The 20,602-nt window shown below is 37.7% G+C and overlaps 1 protein-coding gene across 6 annotated transcripts in view; it reads right to left on the bottom strand.

Moving 5' to 3' along the window:
- The window catches only part of SoxN (SRY-box transcription factor soxNeuro), a 143,642-nt gene extending 124,324 nt beyond the window's left edge, over window positions 1-19,318 (bottom strand). For 2 of the 6 annotated variants that reach the window (XR_014925590.1, XR_014925589.1), the window contains exon 1: window positions 16,664-19,307. Coding sequence is in view for 4 of the 6 variants with exons in the window: in XM_029322669.2 (XP_029178502.1) it covers window positions 13,629-13,644; window positions 16,664-18,102 (1,455 nt within the window). In the remaining 2 variants the exon portion in view is untranslated. Of the gene's footprint in view, window positions 1-11,345; window positions 13,793-16,663 lie in introns of those variants that run through there. The other 4 variants (XM_029322670.2, XM_029322669.2, XM_029322665.2 and 1 more) reach the window with 4 other exon arrangements.
- Window positions 19,319-20,602: the final 1,284 nt, after the last annotated feature.

Below are 20,602 nucleotides of genomic sequence, written 5' to 3'. Positions count from 1 at the left end.
TAAGGTAAAGTAAAATATAACCTTTTGTCGGGTGATAACACTCAAGGAGCACGCAGCCGAGTAGCAGCGTCTGGCTCGAGTAAACGTCAAAATTATACAGAGCAATTCTTATACCTACTAAATAATTTTTTTAAGATAGATATATAAATTATTATTATTTTATATTACAATTCTATCTTAAAAAATATTTTATATATTATGTACATATATATATTTAAAGAAATTACTATTATTGTAAACATCAAAATTATACAGAATAATTGTTATAGTTAAAATAAAGAAATATAGAATATTATTTCGCATATAAAATATAAATCTTAGAAAATTATTATTTTATTTTATATCAAAATAATTAAAAATGTATTATTATTATGTGTAGCTTTAAAAAATTACTATATATATATGTATATAATATAATATCTTTAAAAAATATGGTTTTATATATATGTGTATTTTTGAAGAAATTACTATTATTGTATATATAAAAGAACAATTTACCATAGTATCATTAAGTTTATCTCGGGTCAAGATCTTGTATTTATGAACTTCCGACGCCGCTCTCCTGACGGCAGCATAAATTAATGTCCATCCTGGACGTAATTCACGTGATTTGCGTATATGGTACATTGCGCATACCAAAGGACGCGAAGGCGGATAAATGCCTATAAATATTAACTCGATCACGTGCAACTGTTTGCACCTACTAAATTGCAACGTAAGGTGGGTAGTCTACCTTGTAAAATTACGCGAACAAAATTATCCAAGTAGAAATCTACCAAAAACTATATATATATACAAAAAGATTAATAATTTCTTTCTTTATTTTTTCGGGGATATGAAAAGTCAGATATGTTTTTCAAGAGAAAAAAAAAGAGATATTTGTATGTTACGTGCCTCGACTTTTCAAGCGATTTTAAGACGAAAGTAAATCGACATCGCGTGCAAGAAAATGAGAAAAACACCGAAACCGTTCTAATGCAAGGAAACTGCGCGACTTATTTTGCTCCGAAATTGTTCATAAAACAACGGCATCTCTTATTGCGAGCAACGTTAACATAAATATTCAGCGCACGACAGTCTCGCAATTCGTGTTGGCTAAAAACGCATCTCTACAGATTTGAAGTCACCGAGAGAGATTCCCACTTCGGTGGTCGATCCGGAATAGAGTAGCGTACGACGATGAAATTTATATACACAAATAGGACGCGTCGTGATAATCTCTCGAATCTCGAGAAAAGGGTCGCGATCGTGAAGCGGGCCGACTTATACCAAGTATTTACCCGCGACGACATTTGTCGCATTAAGAACGCATTAGCGTCAAGTCGGGTTAAGTTAAGCGATCGGCGTGATACCTAATATAAGGTCGACAGCGCGCACACGCCGCGGAAGTGGGTGATTATTAAAGTCGACGACGTTCATATACTTCATCCGCGCTCTTAAACCCTTAAACTTGACCTTAGAACACTCAATTTTCTTTTTCACAAATAAATCGGAGGTTTACGTGCATGATATCGTACCTCTTTTTATTTTATTTACTTATATAATTATAATATTATCAGCTAAGATTTTCAATTATATACAATTTTTTTTATAATTTAATTAATTTATAATTAAATTAATCTTGATATCGTACCTCTTTTTATTTTCTTTACTTATATATTTATAATTATCAGCTCTAAGGTTTTGAATTATACAAAATTTATAATTTAATTAAATTCTAAAATTATATAAATTATAATTACACTATTTATATAATTATAATTATAATATTCCAAGTTTTTAAATCGAAGATTTTCATTTCGATTGAATAAGAGTTAAAAACAGAAAGGTCAAAAAATGTTTTTTCTCGTATACTCCAGTCAGGCAAATGCGATTCGGAGAGAGGAACGAGAGAAACGAAATAAGGAACTTGTTTTAGGGTTTTATGCCGGGTGGTTTGCCGGGTTCGGTTCGGACCGGTGGTGGTTGGCTATTAACGACATTAACGCCATTACGAGCAAACACGGTTCTATATCATCCCGAGCTGGCGGATATATAATAAACGATAAATTTCTGGCGAAAAAAATACGGCGTCGAACAAGCGTAACCCATTTGTTTGCGATAAACTGACTCGGAGGCTAGTCCGACCAGTTTACAACAGCCGTCTCTCACCGACGAGGGCGCGAAAATGTGCACCCCTATCTCGCCATCTTTCCGCCATTTTTTCTCTCTTTTTCTCCTCACTACCCTCTCCTTTAACGCGTGAACGCGCAAAAATTATTTTCTCCTCGCGTCGGATCGTTATAAAAAAACTTGACAAATATCTTTATCGTGGATCTTCTGATAGTGATTTTTTATCGCGATTTCAAATAATTACACGGTCTTATATACAGATCAGGACACTTCTATACGTGCTGTCAAGCGTAACAAAATGTAACTAATATATGGCTGCTAACTCAGGCCGATTTATTCAATGTGCGCCAGCGCAGACTTTTATTTTGACAGTTTTTGACAGTTCTGCGTTAGATCTTGTGCGCAATTAAAAAAATGCTAAAAATAAACACGGTTACCGTCGGAATAAATATTAAATATTAAGAATAGTTTTTATTAAATTATTTAAAAATAGTGAAATATATTATATGACAGGCCTGAGTTGGCCGCTATATTGGTTACATTTTTTATACACTACATTTTAAGGAGTGTTCTGACCTGTATTACAATTATACTGACATACGTGTATTTATTTTTAATATTTTGCAATTAGCGGCCAAATTCAACTGCCGAACCAAACGAATAAGAGGATAAAAATACGGTGTACTAATAAATTTCTAAAATTTTCAGCGTCTCTTGTGAGGCGAGCTTGCAAGCGTTCTTAACTGCTGACAGGCACGAACTTGTAAATTTTCTCGCAGTATCTGAAATATTACTTGGCTCGCAGAAATTTTTCGAATTTTATCACGACCTGTCTCTGCGAATAAGAATTATAACACGCGCTTACAACATTATGAGGAGGCGAGAAAGAATGAGAGAGAGAGATAAACTAGAAGAAAAAGTTCGATTCGGATGATCCGAGCTCGCTCGAGCATGTGATTACGAGTCTTAATCATGCGAGGGAATACATGGTAAAGGTACAAAAGAAGGAAGGAGATGAAGAAGAGAAAGAGAGAGACGACGCCTGCGTGGTTTGTCAGAATATTTACGGTGCGCATATGTTATCGTGCCAATTAACAAATTGGAAGGTCCGATCCTGGATTCTCGATGACGATCATTCGTCGCCATAACTGTCGCTATGGTACCATAAAGATGGAGCAAAAGAAAAAAAGCAGCTACATATCGTTTTAGCTACATTTTTATAGCGTCTATAATTTTTCCTTTTGTATTTCATCAAACAAGTATAGAGAAATGTAATAGAATTAATTTCACTGTGCTAAAAAAAGTCAGTACAAAAAGAAAATTTTCTCTTAGAATTTATCCTAAAAATTATGATAATCGTTGCGGAACAATATGATATTGGAAAAATTTTTCTGATTAATATTTACCACAAAATAAAAATATTAATCTATACTACAATAAGATATAAAAAATATGTTTAACTCAATGGTATATTTTAGTAAAATTAATCGAACATGTTTTATATCTTATTGTAGATATTCAAATTTTTTATTGTGACAAATATTAATTAGAAAAACTCTTACAAAATTCTAAAATACTATAAAATAGTTTGATTACTACATAAAAAAATGATTAAATAGAGTCAAATTAAAAGCCTGGATGTAATTGATAAAAAATGAAAAAAAGCTGAATATTTTTAGACATCTCACGATAATTTTTACGAGAAATACATTCCTTCTTCAAGAAATAGATATATTCTTTCGTTAACAATTTATTCATTTTCGTGCAGCAATTTAGAAGACGTGCCATTTGTTGGAAGTAATTACTCGGAGACTCCGATAAAAGGTGTCAGGTGCAAAATGTACATGACGTATCTCCGTCGAGACAAGAGGAAGGGAGGAGGAGAGGAGGATGAGAAAAAGAAGGAGAGAGATAGAGAAAGAAGGGCGTTCGCTCGCCCACGTTCGTAGTAATTATCACGGTTACGGCTCCGCGGCGAGGATACGCGATCGTTTAAGTCACTCGGGATAACAAGTGCGGGATTCTCAGTTCGTTAACCCACAGCTCGCTCACGGGACGGGATTAATGGATCCGTTAGATCTCTCTCGATCGGCGCCCGGCCGCGTCCCAGAGACAAGAAATCATGTTCGATCGACGCTCCGGTGGCTAATCGCGAGCTTATTATCTCGGCGTCGCGATTTTTCCGATCGCGAAATGAAAAGTCGTCGCGGTCGATTTTTTTTGACAGATATCAGCTGACTAATTGATGCGCCGCGAAAGTGTCGAGGAAACGATTTTCTCGAGCGAAAGCTAATCATATACGAACCAGTTTCATCTTTCTCTCTCGAGGAGAATTTATTCGATCGGAAAGAAACGTTAACGTCTCGAATCAGCTGATATCTGTCAAAAAATCGATCGCGATGATTTTTCCGATTGCAAAATGAAAATCGCATTTATTAATCAGTTGATATCTGTCAAAAAAATCGGCCACGTCGACTTTTTCGATCGCGAAATTAAAAGTCGTTGCGGTCGATTTTTTGACAGATATCAGCTGATTAATTGATGCGCCGCAAAAGTGTCGAGGGAACGATTTCCTCGAGCAAAAGATAATCATATACGAACCAGTTCCATGTCTCTCTCTCTCTCTCTCTCTCTCTCTCTCTCTCTCTCTCTCTTCTCTCTTTCGCTTTCGCGAGGAGAATTTATTCGATCGGAAAGGCACATTACCGATCTCGAGTCAGCTGATATCTGTCAAAAAATCGACCGCGACGACTTTTCATTTCGCGATCGATTTTTTTGACAGATATCAGCTGACTAATTGATGCGCCGCGAAAGTGTCGAAGGAACGATTTCTTCGAGCTTTCGCTCGAGGAGAATTTACTCGATCGGAATTACCGATCTCGAGTCTGATTTACGATTCTGCGTTGAGCTTTATTGGCGGGGCTTACTTGAACGTTAATAACAAGGTCGTTTCACACCGGATACTCGATCGGCGACGGTGGCAGGCTGCCAATAATCCGGCCGGTGCCATAAGGAGCGCGTTTTAGGTAATTGGCCGTGAATATTATCTTACTTAGGGGCGACGGAGGTTAACCGGATCAGCGCGGAGCCGCATGATGTAGAGAGGCTACGAAAGAGAGAGAGAGAGAGAGAGAGAGAGAAGAAGAGGTGCGCGATGATACCTTACAAATTGCAACTCGCGAGGGGATGTTTCGCGGGGGAGGTATCCACGCGTGATCCGAGGGATCGACTCGAGATTAAAGCAGCCCTAAAGCGCAGCGGCGTCAAAGCGAACTTCTCTCGCGACTTTGCCCTTTCATCATTTTTCTTCCTCCAAAACTCGGCGCAAATTGATTTATCGCAAGACGCAAATAAATATCAAGCTCGAAATATGTATGAAATCGAGTGCCCTTTACTTGCAAATTTTTCATCCACTCCGATATTCTCCGGCGGTGTAATTTAGCCACGATTAGAACTTGATGAAATTGAGTAATGAAAAATATTTGGTGCACTTTTCTTTCTAATCCTATATTTTATCTAAAGTTGTAAAAATAAATCATAAATATAAATTATCATTCTTCTACTTTAAACCCGGTGTAAATAAATATTGAAGCTCGAAATATTGCAAATAAATATTAAATCGAGTACTCTTTATTCTGACAATAGAATTTTTCATCTGCTCCAATATTCTCCGACGGTGTAATTTAGCCACGAACGATTAGAACTTGATGAAATTGCGCAAAGAAAAATATTCGATTGGTTTTTTAAATTGTATTTTATCTAAAATTGTTAAAATAAATCATATATATGAATAATAATCATTTTTCTCCTTTGAATCCGACGCAAATTGATTTATCGCAAGACGTAAATAAATATTAAATTCGAAATATGAAGTCGACTCTTTATTCTGGAATTTTTCATTGCTTTAATTAGAAGTTGGAATTTGTAAAAGAAAATATTCATTTACTCGTAGCTTTATATATAATTGTAAAAATAAATCATAAATAAACGAACAATAATAAAGGCGGAGAAATAAAGCTAATAGATTAATTTGGAGATAAAAAATAAATAAATATAAATAAGATATATATTATGAGGAATTTTTCTTATTTGCTATAATTCTTGTTGAAATATATGTCGAAAATATATTTTGTATCAAATTGATAACATTCTTCGGTGATGTTGTTTTCCTTTGCAACATACGCACATTTGTATGAGAAATTTGATGAGAATAAATTAATTTAATAAATTAAATTAAATAAATATATGAAAATAAAATAAAATGAATAAATCAACTAATAAATTAAAATAAATAAATTCGTGCGGAACTATTGTGAGAATGTTACATTTTGAAGCGAAAGCGTGATTAAAAATCGCTTATCCGGTGATATCGATATAATACCCGTATATATCGGAAAATAAATCTAAATCACTTACGTAAATTATTTCGCGGATACACGTCTATCGTGAGAAAATAAAAAAAAAAAGAAATGTGACGACAAAAATACATCCTGTAAAATATGTCCGTGAGGCACGAATGTAATTTTTCACGTCGTAAGAAAAAAATATGGGAAAAATACATCGGGAAATAAACAACTTTTTCCCGAGATTTACTACCTCGGGGCCTACTTTAATTTAAGGCCTGGCGAAGGTTCTCTCCTGGCCTTCAACATGATTTCGGCTTGATATCATGTTTACGTGCTCGTGTCTAATGTGTGTCCTCTGACGTATTTATTTATCCGGATGGGATAATGACTCTGACCTTCGAGTGCCAAGCTATCAGTCGATCGAACGTGGAGCTATCGTTGCGCTATCAAATAATTTGTGATTTGTGTCGACGTCCAATTGACAACTAGAGATAACGCGAGAAAGAGAGAGAGAGAGGGAGAAACAGGCAGGAAGCAAAAAGGTCCACAAGTCATTCATGAAAAATGGCGATAGAATAATTTGTGCAAAAATATCAGGTAATTTACATTATTTTGCAAGAATTTTGTCAGTAATGGTATTTACACGATTTCTATTTATTACGATATTTAAGAAATAGAGTTGAAGAGAGAGCGCGTCGAGGAAAAATTGTGGCCGAGGGAAACGTATACATTATATTTATATATATATATATAGCTCTTTGAGAGTCGGCTCTATACTTATCCTTGCTGTTTGATCGCGTGTCAAAGTAGGCTTTATGTCGCTACTATTACATGTTGCCACGATCGTTTGTTACGGAATACATAGTTATTACATTGCGTATGCTCGGCATGCTAATACATTTAAGCTAATAACAGTTTCCTCGAGATTCAATAAAATCAGAAAGTCCCATTTGCGCATGGGATAACGATTGTTCGCCACCGCGATTCATCATTATGTCACATTTGCGATAATTATACGTATAAAGTGTTGCGAACTGCGCTTAAGACACCTAATCTATCTGTTCGTTAGAGCGCATCTTTAAATCTTCCTTCTGTCGGTGTAATATTTCCCATCAATGTGTGGGTATTAAAACTAATTTTGTGGGCCACAAAGCAAGTTTCGTGGGTATAAAACACTTGTTTAGACAAACTGTGTGCAGACTTTTTTTCTACACGTGTTGGAGTTTTCTTGCACATCTAGAATTCCTGAAACGTTCTTCTACATATGCTTAAGCGCAAGAATCTTTTGTATTATATTTCGTTTCCAGCTGAGAACATATCGAATTTACGTGATTTGTGTGTGTCAAAAAGTCCAATTAGGAGATTTACGATATGAAAGGCTAGAATTGCATCTTGCAATAAAATAATAAGACGGTTCGAATAACAATGAAGGGAAAAAATGCTGAATAGGAACGATGCTGTATGGAAAACTAGATGTATACAACGCAGCATCACGCTTGGACGCGTCTCCTCGAATTCTCCGACCCTGGGAAAACGACCTGAAATTATTATCCAACTTTGTGAGAGCAACAAGTGTCGTTAAATCAACTCTCCGCGTTGCCTATCTGTGTATCTGCACGCACACGAGATATTTAAAGAAATGTCATCTGAGGGAGAGAGCCATTGTCACTTTATGCACGCCCTCGTTTTTCTCCCTAATTTAGAAGCCTTAAATTAAATTAAATTTGACCTAAAATTATCTGAAAAAAAATATTTCCAATAGCCTAAAACTCAAGAAACCTCATGTCATCTAAGGGAGGGAGTCACTGTCATTTTATACACGCCTTCATTTTTCATAACAATAAGCCTAAATTAAATTATATTAAATTAAATTCGACCTAAAATTATCTGAAAAAAGAAAAAAAAATTATTTCCACTAGCTTAAAACTCGAAAGTTATCGGTAACCCCAAGAAATCCCATGTCATCTAAGGGAGGGAGTCACTGTCATTTTATACACGCCTTCGTTTTTCATAACTATAGCCTAATATTAAATTAAATTCGACCTAAAATTATCTGAAAAGAAAAAAAAAATATTTCCAGTGGCTTAAAACTCGAAAGTTATTAGTGCCTTGACATTTCCACAACCCCAAGAACCCTTCAAGTCATTGTTATTTTGCACGCCCTCGTTTTTTAGAACAGCAAGCCTAGAATTAAATTACATTCAATTTAATTATAGCCTAATTATATTAAATTAAATTCGATTTAAAATTACCTAAAAAAAAAAAAAAAAAAATTATTTCTAGTGACTTAAAACTCAAAAATTTGCCATTAACGATCCGATAAATCCGGAACGCCCTGTACAAATTCTCTACAATTATCCCCTTCCCAGTATCGTACAACGTTATCATTATCACGAATAAAGAAAAAACCAATTTTCGCTGCACTCTCTTCATCAAACCTCGCGGAAAGTCTCCGAGGGAGCAAAACAAGTAAGCGATCGGCGTTAAATAACGAACGCGACGAGCTTCGCGCCTCGAGCTCTCCGTGTGTGTTTCTCAGCCAAAGGGGGGGCGTGAAACACACTTGAAAATCCCGGTTATGTAAAACATAGGAAAACGGGCCTCCGGGAGAAGGAGGACTCGCGTCGCGTCGCGTCGCCTCTGCGCGTCGGGACGACGTTAGGTGGAACGCGTAATTGAAAGCACTTTAGAGACCCTAGCGCGGCGGCACGCACAACGAGCTACTCGCATTTGCATTCAGTGGCGGAGGGAATGCCTTTTAACCGAAATGACTGCGTGTGTATGACAAACGCCGCGGTTTATGTGCCGGAACGATGGGAATATTTATTGGCGCGAATTAATGTCTCTCCACTCGTCCATAGATATATATATATATGTATGTATATTACGTATATATGTACAATATAGATATGTGTGTGTGTGTGTGTGCATATATTTTTTTTATCGGAGCATTTTGGGAGGAGAGGGCGAAAAATCATTCGCGGATTTACGGAGCGATTTTTAACGCATGATTCGGCATATACTAGTAATTAAAATGACTCGTTTCGCGGATGGTTAATTAAAGATTGGATATAAAAATAGTAGTCGGAGGTATCGTTCGTTCAGAAAATGGCTGCGATTGACGAGAACTTTTACGTGGTAGAGAACAAAAATATTTAAGTTTTGGATTTTCGCACTTAATTTATTTTCATAATGGAGTGATCGATTTTTATATCGGTGGTTAGAATTTTATTTTAATTAGCGATGTGATTGAATGATTGTTTCTCACGTTTCTTATTTTTTATGAGTTGCAATTTTGATGTAAATGTTGTAATGCAGTAAAAATTTAATTTTATACGGGATACGAAAGATGACAATGCGGGATGATCGAATTGGAAAACACAGAAATTTGATTGTGCAATGTATCTATATATCGATATCTATAATAATATAAAGTATTCCTTAGATTATTATCGCAACACATTATATACATTACAGAGTTCACGATAATTCATTAACTCGTCGTCGACCATTTTTATATACATTTAGCTTTATAGAAAGAGAGAGAAAAGAAATGCGTTTCAGTCTCAGAGAAATCAAAAAATTAAGAAACGTGAAAAAAAAAATAAACAATCCTCAAATTATACCGCTTCGCTTGTCTCTTCGTTTCATTACAAGAATAATTGATATGTATACAGAATCGCTTGCTAAAATAAGGTGTTTCTTTTTACGCAAAAAAAGATTCAAATCGCATACGCCAGCTCCATGTATAACTATTTTTAATTTAATCTTAAACAGAGATATTAAAGAGAGAATGTTACAAACATATCACGGAAAAAAATGGAAAATGGCAAAAAACAGCAAGAATTGTAGTATGTCGATAATTTGCGCAATGAAATTTTTTATAATGATTAACGAATAATAAATATATATATAAAAATAAAAATATGAAAAATAAAAATATATTTTTTTAAATATATATATATATATATATATAGAACATATTAACCATATATATATATTTATATATATATATATATATATTACAATATATATATTTCAAAAAATATTCTATTGCATATCTTTTTCATATTTTATTAAATATACGTTAAGTGTGTTAATTATACGTACTAAATAAAAAATATGCATTAATATATGTAATATGTTTCTCTCATGCTTTCATGTATTATTTTTATTGCCGAATATATATTTTTTTATAGAAAAAGAACAAACTACTAGAGTCAAATCAAGAAGAAATAAATTAATTGTGTTCTCGAAAGTGCTAAATATGCATATTTTTGCAAAATACACAACGCTAATTATTTTTACGTAAAATATTAAATGAACAAGGAATAGTCAACACGGAGCATCGCGTATTCCACTTAAATCTTCCGCATCGAACTCTCAATTTGGCAGCTCGTTCGCAGCGTAGAAATAATACTATCTTTTTTAGCACGAAACACTGAAGGAAAATTATCTAATTAAAAATATTAATTATTAAAATTAAAAATTAAAGACCCTGTATCATTTTTTAAGTACTCGCACGACAGAAAGTCATTCAAAATTATTCTATATTTTTTGCCAAATGGACTCGAAGATTTTTCAATTATAGATTTCGTTTAAAGCAAAAAAACTGTCTTTATTAATAAAAGTGTGTGCACGAACAGAAATTACTTGTGTTTAATTGACCGCAGTCGAGTACTTAAGAATTACATTTCAAGTTGTTCCTCATAAATCGTTCGATCGGTCAGACGCAATAAAATGAAATCGTGCGATAATTAATTATGTCGAGATTACATGCAAAGAATCTTGATCACAAGTATAAATTATAATAGCATATGCGGTGTGAGAGGTTTCGACTGGAAAGAGTTAGGCTGTAAAATAGGGTATTGATAATGAGACGAAGGATTATAGTGAGACACTAAAATATTGTCACTTTATTACTTAAAGTATAAATACAAAATAATAAGGAAAACTAAATAATAATACTACGTAACGCGCCTTGTAATAAAGGTACGATATAATAATGATATTAAAAATAATAATTATAATAATAATAATAATAATCGAAATAATGATATATAATAAGAAGATTTTAATCTTAAAGTACGTGTAATTGCGATATGTAATCTCATCCGAAGCTATCTAAATCTCCAAATCTCACATCGTGAATAAGTGTTGGAAAAATGAAATCAATCGTCAAATCCTGAAGGCCGTCAATTCCTGAAAAATTTGATTCGATTTTCCCGACACTTTTGCGTCGAATAAGATTACGTATCACGGAAAGATGCGCGTATACGTGTGTTACATATATATGTATACACATATATGTATATCTATATATATATATATATACATATAATTTACAAATATATACAATATCGCACTTAAATCTAATTCTCCTTCAGTTGAATCACGGTTCAAATTTTAATTTAAATATCAAATGTACAAATACAATATTAATATGGTGTTTCCATACGCGTGTCTAGGAGCAAAGTCAAAGTCAAGTCAAATGTGACAAAAACTGAAAGTCGCGATAACTAAGCAGTACAACACTTTGGATTACAATTTTCATTATATTCATCACATTATATATATTTCGTCTTATTATTCAAATTTGATTACGTGTAACAAGACTACTTTACATAATAGTTCTCTTATTATTACACTTATTATAAGAAGTTACACGTAGACGAAATAAAGAAAGAAAATTAGAATCATTATATACATATATACGATAATAATTTAATGCGAGGAATATAATAATTACTGTAATTTATTGTAATCCGCAAAATAAATGTATATGAGATAAAATATCTAAAATAATTTTGTACGCCTAAGAATTGAATATAACGTGACGAAATATAATGTGGAATATAATAATGTAAATATAAAAGTGTTGTACCACTTAGTTATCACAATTAAAAAAGTAGGACTAAAAAAATTCAAAAAAATTCATAATTTTTGTTATATTCTGTCACGATATTCAATTCTGATTACGCATACAAAATTGCTTTAGATATATTTTTCACACCCTCTGTGGATTATATACACATATATATACACGCGGAATAAAGGAGAAGATCGGAATTGATATGTACACACGACGCGTCATCGAAAATTAATGTCAACACTTATTAATAATTTGCAATATATATATATATATATATATAACAAATTGTTTACGTATATATATTTGCAACAATATTTTATAATCTATTTAATACTCTTATACGTAAAAAGAAGTACACTACCAAAAAGTTTAAGACCAAAAAATAATGCAAACTGTTCTCACTTTTACGATCTTCTAGCAGCTGTTAATAAAACAAGAAACATTCAGCGGAATGTTTCAGCTTGTGATTTTTCCATTTATTACTTTGATCTTAAACTTTTGATGGTAGCGTATATTAGCAATTATTACACAAAAATGACATCACATATTGTAAATTATTCACATACGCACGTTTCCACCTTTTTGCTTATCTCTCTCCTCGGAACGCAGCACAATAAAATGTTTTTTTTTTAATCCAGCACGGTGGAAATAACGGAGAAGAACACGAAGGAACGACGTCGACGTTCAAGTTTCGCACGATCTCGAGTTATAGAATAATCATCTCGTTGTCATCGCTCGACACCGAATAAGCGTAGGAAAAAGTCATATCTACATCGATCGGCGAGAAGTGAAATGCGTAGTCGCGCTTCCGGGATCCAAAATGGAGTCGAATCGAGGTGGATGTCTATCTAGCTGGAATTCTTTGGTAACGTCGCAATTTCAAACGCGTTCGCAAACATCGACGGCGCCTTCGAAAACTCGCAAGCCGCGAGTTGTGTGTCTCCTCCGGGTTGGATCCTCCCTATAAGCGAATAGGGATCGATGGCGATGATGACGCAGTACGTGGACGAGGATGGATGATGATCGAGAGAACTTTTATTCTCCGTGCGATGTGAAGGCTCGGTCTGCAGTACCGAGAGGTCGATTTGGTCTCGCCTCTTCTCTCTCTCTGTCTCTCTATCTCGCTCTCTGTCTCTCTCGTAGCTCGGAAATTGCCCTCGGAATCGTCCTTTATTTTTTGTATTTATTTTTTGATTAAGCGTGCCAGATCTAGCGCACGCTTTTGTGCCCACCCTCTTACCCTCTCAGTTGCCTGAGCGTTCCGATTCCTAAAGGCCTCCGTCCAAGTTTGCTTCTTTTTAAGCTACGATATTCCTACGAGGTGATGTTTTACATGTTAGGTTGCAGATCACAGATGTGAGGAAAACGTTAAGTTTCTAGCTTTCTCGCTAGTCCGTTCTTTCGGTAGATTTGCGAGGAAATAGGATGAGTCAGATGAAACCTTCGTGTTTAATCAGCGAGTCTGATAAAAAAAGCGAAACGCTATATGATTGATAATATGCGAGACGAAATATGAAAAATTGTCGAAAAGTCTGAGAAAACTTGTGTGACAAGTTGAAAAAAAAATGATTTAAATAATAAATTCGAATGGTTTTTTTTGACTCAACCTATATCGATTCATTTTAATTAAACTTAACGTCAGATACGTCTACGAGATTTAAAAATACGCATCTTTAACAGGTACAACGAAATAGAAAGAAATAATATAGAAAAGAACTAATTTCTTTTGAGAGAAAAAATAATTTTAACGTCAAATTATAAACATATGGTATCGTGAACTCTGCTCTGGACCCTACGTTAAGAAAAATAAATAATAATAACGTTTAAATTTCGAAATCTATATCATTTATTTCACATAAATAACGAAACTTAGACGTCTAAAATAGAGTAATAGAAATTAACAGAAGGGAATGAAAATGATGTACAAAACTGAAACTGATCACACAATCAAATGAAAACAAATGTGTAATTTCCGTGAAAATTCTTGCGAAAAATTGTACAAATTCGCCGTATTCTCGTGTGATGGATAAAAAAAGTTGAACCAAAAAAAAAAAAAAAGTCACAGTGCGAAAAACGATAATTCGCACTTGAGAAAATTCAATTTAAACTTTTGACGATTTATGACGAGAAAATATTTCAACGTAGACAAAAGAAGTGCGTTTAAGAGCTTGTTTAAACGATTTTCGATTAAATGCGAACTGTGTAATAGCGCTGTAAACCCCCACATATATTGTAAACCCGCGCTGCAAACGTATATAAACCTCTTATGCTCGAAATACCTATAAAACATAAGCCATATCCCGTCTTCTATCGATTCGATAGTTCGATATAACTATTGAAGTTTTTTCAAACAAATCTTTTGGAAGCAAATCCTGCATCAAGTCGCTCAAAGCTCAAAGGGGGATGACGATTAAAAAAATAAATAAATAAAAAATTCGTAAAAAGAAAACAAAAACAAAAGTTTGTGAAAAATATATGAATGAGGGATTAGATGTAACAAGTGTTTTCTTTTATATAGTATAAACACTGGATTTAAGAATTTCAATGCACCCCCCCTAAGTATGAATCGAAAACTTACATTTAGCGATTATTATTCTCGAATAGTTATTATTCCGGTGAAATTCATAATTGCTAGTTTCGTTTAATCAAGCGCGCCTTCGACGCGCAAATCGTCAGTTCAGGCTTCCTCCTCCGTCGTCGATTCAAGATATATACGTCGGTCTATAATTTTCTAGCGCAACCAGCGTCTTGCGAGTTCACCTCACTAACTCTCGAAATTGCGATAATCGAGGGTATATATGCGAATATATATATATATATATATATTTATATATATATATTTGTCGCGTGTATTATTTCGATTAGAAACGCAGAAACGAGCCAACTTTTTGTAGTTCGTCGTTCTTTTTTTAGTAGTTAATTGGAGCGTGATATGACAGAGAGGGTCCAGAAGCATTGTCACGATAGCATATGCGATTATTATCGTCTGCGACAGAGAATCGTGAGTGTTCGCGTTATAAAATGTGAGAGTCATAACCCGAAGGGGAAGAGAGATATAGATACAGTTATATTTATATACATGACATTTCGTTTCCATCAGTCGTTCGGCGAGAAAATAATAAATATTGAACGGAACATTACACTCTTATAATGCGACACACTCACGAATTAATGCGTGTAGAGAATACATAGGAGATCCTTATCTCGACAATTCGAGTGTGTAATAAAACAGTTTAATGTACTTGAGAAATTAATCGCAAAGAGTAAAGTAGCTTGATTTTACTCCGGGCCGATAAAACTTTTCTTATGCGTGTTTTCTCATATTCTTTCGTGTGTTGAATCATTATCAAACATTTATCTCAATATGATGTAATGAGAAAACTTCATTTCGCTCTTTTTCCATCGTATAATATTGAAGAAAACGATTTAATGATTCAGAACTGCCAAAAATATAGAAAAAATATGCATAAGAAAACTTTTATCGTCAAGATCAAGTTCCTTTATTCATCGTTCTTTGTAATGACAAGAAATTATTAAGAACGAGCCGGCCGAAGGACTCTAAGATTTGTAATTTATAAGTAACAATGTGACACGGCAATTTATAAAAATGTAGATACAAAGGCGGATCTCCTGCGAGTTTCTGAAACGCTCGAGTCGAATTTCGCGAAGATTGATAATCTGCGAACGGTATTGACGAAGATTATCGATAATTCTCGTTATTCGAGTGAGCGTCGGGTGCAACATCAGCATCGTCGAATCGGGATAAACTGCATTACATTTTGGAAAACTTTGTGTCAAGAACTCGATATTAGAAGATTGACGTCGCGAGTCGACGCGCAAAATATTTTTTCTTTTTCGGTTATCGGATATCGTCCACGAGGCTTTCAACGACCCAAAACATTCCTTTCCGATAAAATGTAAATATTATGTTTCGTTTCTGTAGTGAGATATTTCCGAGAGAGTCTATCCACGGGAATTATAAATGGAGACGTTATTATTGAGACATTTCTGATTGAATATTTCTGAATATAAATATGAATAGGAATAATAAATATAAAAATAAATATCTCGAATTGGATGTTAATTTTCTCGACTAGATTTTATTTCTTAAATTTCCTGCACAAAGTGCCGAGAGACACACAGATATCGCAGTTTATCCCGCTTCTTCGACTCTAAGAAGCGACTCGCAAGCAAACGTAGGCGAGAGGAAGAGTGTTGTTGCGTGTTGAATGTTGCGAGTGATAGAAGAAAGATGAAGAAAGAGGCAAGAAAGAGAGAAAAGGAATCTGTCTTCTCTTTCTTTAAATGTCTTATTTCTCATAAGATAGCTTACATGTGTGCGAGCGGCTGTATGTGAGCGACCGAGTGGTGTTGCACCAGAGAGTCAGACGGTCCTGGTGAGTAAACGCCCGCGCCGTGAGGTATTCCAGGCTCGGTCGTACCGTGCGGTAGATACAACGAGAGCATGTTCCTTAGGTCGCTCTGCGACGTCGGCTGATTCGTCGGCTGCTGGACCATGTACTCCCGTTTGACGGCCGCTTGTGCGACCTGTGCAGCTTGTGCAGCTTGCGCGGCTTGCGCGGCGATCGCTGTTGGGATTGTGGCCGGAACCTGACCGGTCGTAGACGTCGGGGTGTGCATGCCGGCGCTGTTCGGGCTCTGCGGCTCGGACTTCACCTCGCTCTGGTCGCTGGGACTGGTGGTCGTCGGCTGGGCCTGGTGATAGGACGACGGCGAATTGTTGGAAACGGCAGCCCCATATCCACCGTAGCCGTTCATGTAGTTGTTGATGGGGCTGGAACTGCCGCCGCCCATGTGATGGCCCATGGGGTCGTACCTGGGGTAACCGGCGGCCGAGGCCGTGGCACCGGCCATGTGTCCGCCGTACGCGACGTGCTGCTGGTACGCGGTCGTCGGGTCGTGCATCATGTACCCGTTCGGCATGTACCCGTTGGACATTTGGTAGACGTCGCGGGACAATTGGGACTGCTGGGGTCCGCCGCTGGCGCCTACTTGTCGCTGGTCGACGAGCATGCCGCCGACACCTGGTACTCCGCCTCCGAGCGGGAACTTTTCCTTCTTCAGGAGCGTCTTGGTCTTGCGTCGCGGCCGGTACTTATAATCAGGGTGCTCTTTCATGTGCACCGCGCGCAGCCGCTTCGCCTCGTCGATGAACGGGCGCTTCTCCGTCTCGCTAAGGAGCTTCCACTCAGCTCCAAGGCGCTTGGAGATCTCCGAATTGTGCATCTTCGGATTCTCCTGGGCCATCTTGCGCCGCTGACCCCGGGACCACACCATGAAAGCGTTCATCGGCCTTTTCACGCGGTCCATATTGTTGTTCTTCGCGTTGGCCGAGTTGCTGGGGTTATTGGGGTTGTTGGGGTTGCTGTGGTTGTTGGGCTGGTGGTGCTGCTGGGACTGTGTCTGTTGTTGCTGCTGCTGCTGATGGGAGTGGTGCTGCTGCTGCTGTTGCTGCACGCTCTGTTGCGCCGTCATTGCGTGCATGCTCTGTTGTTGACTCGCGGCGGCGACGGCGGCCGCTTGCATCGAGTTATAATGATGCTGCGAGGTCTGATGGTGATGTTGAAGTCCCAGGCCTAGGCCGCCCGAGCTGGGGGGACTTCCCGATAACGCCGGACTGTGGACCAGCGAGCCGATGGTGCCGTAAGGATTCATGGCGTGATGACCCATCGGCGAGACACCCTGGTGCGGATGTGGTGGCATCTGAGCGTGCAGACTGCCGCCCTTCGTGTCCATATCCATCGTGAGCATGTCTTCCTCCCTGTGCCCGTACAGTTTGCCGCCCTTTTCTGGTACCGGCTACGTCAGGAAAATCAACGGAACACGCCGAGAAATCGTCAAGTCGATGACCGCGACTGATTAATCCGGACCGATTAATCGGAAAACGCCACTGGTCACTGCTTCCTCAGCGTCCTCTTTGCGCGAAGCGATGACATGAAAATCGACTGTACAATAAGTCGCCAATCACTAGACCTTTCCGTCAGTGGCGAGTCCTGATGCCGCGTATACACACGTTTCTCCGATCAATCGATTACACTATCGCGTGGGCGCACTGGTCGTACAACGTGCCGACTATGAACACGCATTCCGATACGAGATGTACGTATATGTACGACGACCTCTGTTCTGCGCAACGCTGGAACGTTCACGAAGCGATCAACCCCGATCTGCGAACACGATCCCAATAGGTAACACTACTCACAATTGTCATACTATTGATATCATCTTCAACGATGCGTGATCGGTTCTTTCTCCACAGTGTTTTTTTTTTTGCTTCCTTTTGCAGGTTCTGAAGAGATCTTCGTACGATCTGTAAGTTGCAGAGTCCGAGCAAGAACTGACGACACTATCACTTTCTTCCCCTCACTTGCTCCGTCTCTCACCACTTCTGTACCGTTCACCAGACGCTCTCTGACTGGCTACGAGCCACGGCACGCTCGACGAATCGCGTTACGACAATGTGGCAACGACGCGTCAGCAAAACACACAGATGCTCCGGCGCGGCGGTCTCCTTTGAAATTCAACCAACGATGGCACCTAAACGTGCGATATATTATATAATATATCAGAGGAGCCAAAATACACCGAAACCCGGCGAAGACCAGCGAAACCGGAGTCGTAGAAGTCACTGATCACGAACACTGCTTTTGCCTTCTGGAGAGAACCCTGCGAGTTCCTCGTACGAGTGTAGCTGCAAGTAAGTATACAAGCTTCTTCGTGTGTAGACTTTGCCCTGTAGCACGTGTCTGCGAGCCTCTATTTTTGTCCGTAGTCTCTTTCCCTTCTTCGTTCTACCACGATGTAGTAGTACGTTAACGAAAACGAAGAACAACCGATGCAGAAGAAAGAAGAACACCTCTACTCTCTACGAGCGACCGAAACTGTCTGAATTCTGAATACCATTCCGCTTCAGGTCGAAGGCTCACTTCCTGCCTAGGGGTCCCCTTTCCCCCGGGTTTCGAGCTTCCCCTTCCCCAGCCAACACTTTGCTGAGGGATAGAGCGGGGACCATACCCGACCGACAGACCAAACTACGTCGGGCAATCGATTGGCAAGCGCGCCTGCCATCATTTCTCTCGGCCAATCGGCCGCCGAGCTGGCTTACCACGAAGGGCGGCGCTATTGCGCTGTGCGACGTCACGCGACGTAAAAGACCGACCTCTCGCGGCGTAGCTTCCCCGTCATCTCGCTCCCCTACCCTCGTTTTTCACCCCCTTCCGCGCCCTTCCATCTCTCTTGCGCCTCTCGCGCGTTGTTCACTCCTTCCGTTCGCCTCTCTAGCCCCTGCTGCGTCCGTCCTGCCTGCACCAGCGACGTCTCTCCTCGCTTTTTCGCGCCGCGAAATCGGCTACCCGTCGGACGCATATACCGCTACGCGCGCCGAGCAACGCTGGTACGTAGGTATATACATACGTGTGTCCGCCAGCCTTAATACACGCGATACGTACGTGTATATACATCGATCTTAATGCGTTAAGTTACGTTTGATACGTGCGCGACAATGATCCGATATGGTTCTGGGAAATTTATAAGAACTCGCGGGAAAACTATGAGAGAAGAGGATACCCGGAACCTCTCTTTCAGCTCGGCTTAAAAATTGTAGAACGGTGCAGAATAACTTGTTTCGGAGAAACTGTAATTAATGGAATTTTTAAAAACGAATCATGTTTGTTTATGGAGTAAATTGTAAATAGATGTTATTTTGTATGTGTCAATTGATTACCAATTCAAACTCTGTCCCATGTAAACAAATGTGTATATACAGGTTTTAGTCAAAGATATACTGTCATTTAGGTATTGATTTATGTAGACGTTTGATAGATGCGTAACATTGCCAATTTTACGAATTCTACAGAAACAATTAGATATGTTTTTTATTCGCAAAACACGATTTTTCCTGTTATTGTGTCGATCAGATAGCGCTGCAAGATAAGAGAGATTATCGAGATAGCGGACAAATGCGATCGATGCAATAAGTTGCAATAAGACGTCAAAGATTCGTTCCTCAAGGACGGATTGCGAAATGATAATCGTCGCGACGCGATCAATGAACTCGCAAATATTCGACAGAATAAAAATAAAATTGTAGTCAAAGTAAACATAAATAAATCAATGTAATTGTTCGACAGAAAGATATATGGTAATTTACAAAAGTCTTGAAATAAATATAAATTATCCTGAAAAAAGGCATGTATTTTTCAACATCACGCGCGCATGTGTGCAGCATGTGTGGTCGATTTTCGGGAGGTCG

Source organism: Nylanderia fulva, unplaced genomic scaffold (assembly GCF_048542155.1).
Source record: "Nylanderia fulva isolate GAGA-0341 unplaced genomic scaffold, ASM4854215v1 Scaffold44, whole genome shotgun sequence".
Taxonomy (NCBI): Eukaryota; Metazoa; Arthropoda; class Insecta; order Hymenoptera; family Formicidae; genus Nylanderia; species Nylanderia fulva.
Note: the sequence above shows the minus strand (reverse complement) of the source record. Positions and strands in the feature narration are given on the sequence as shown.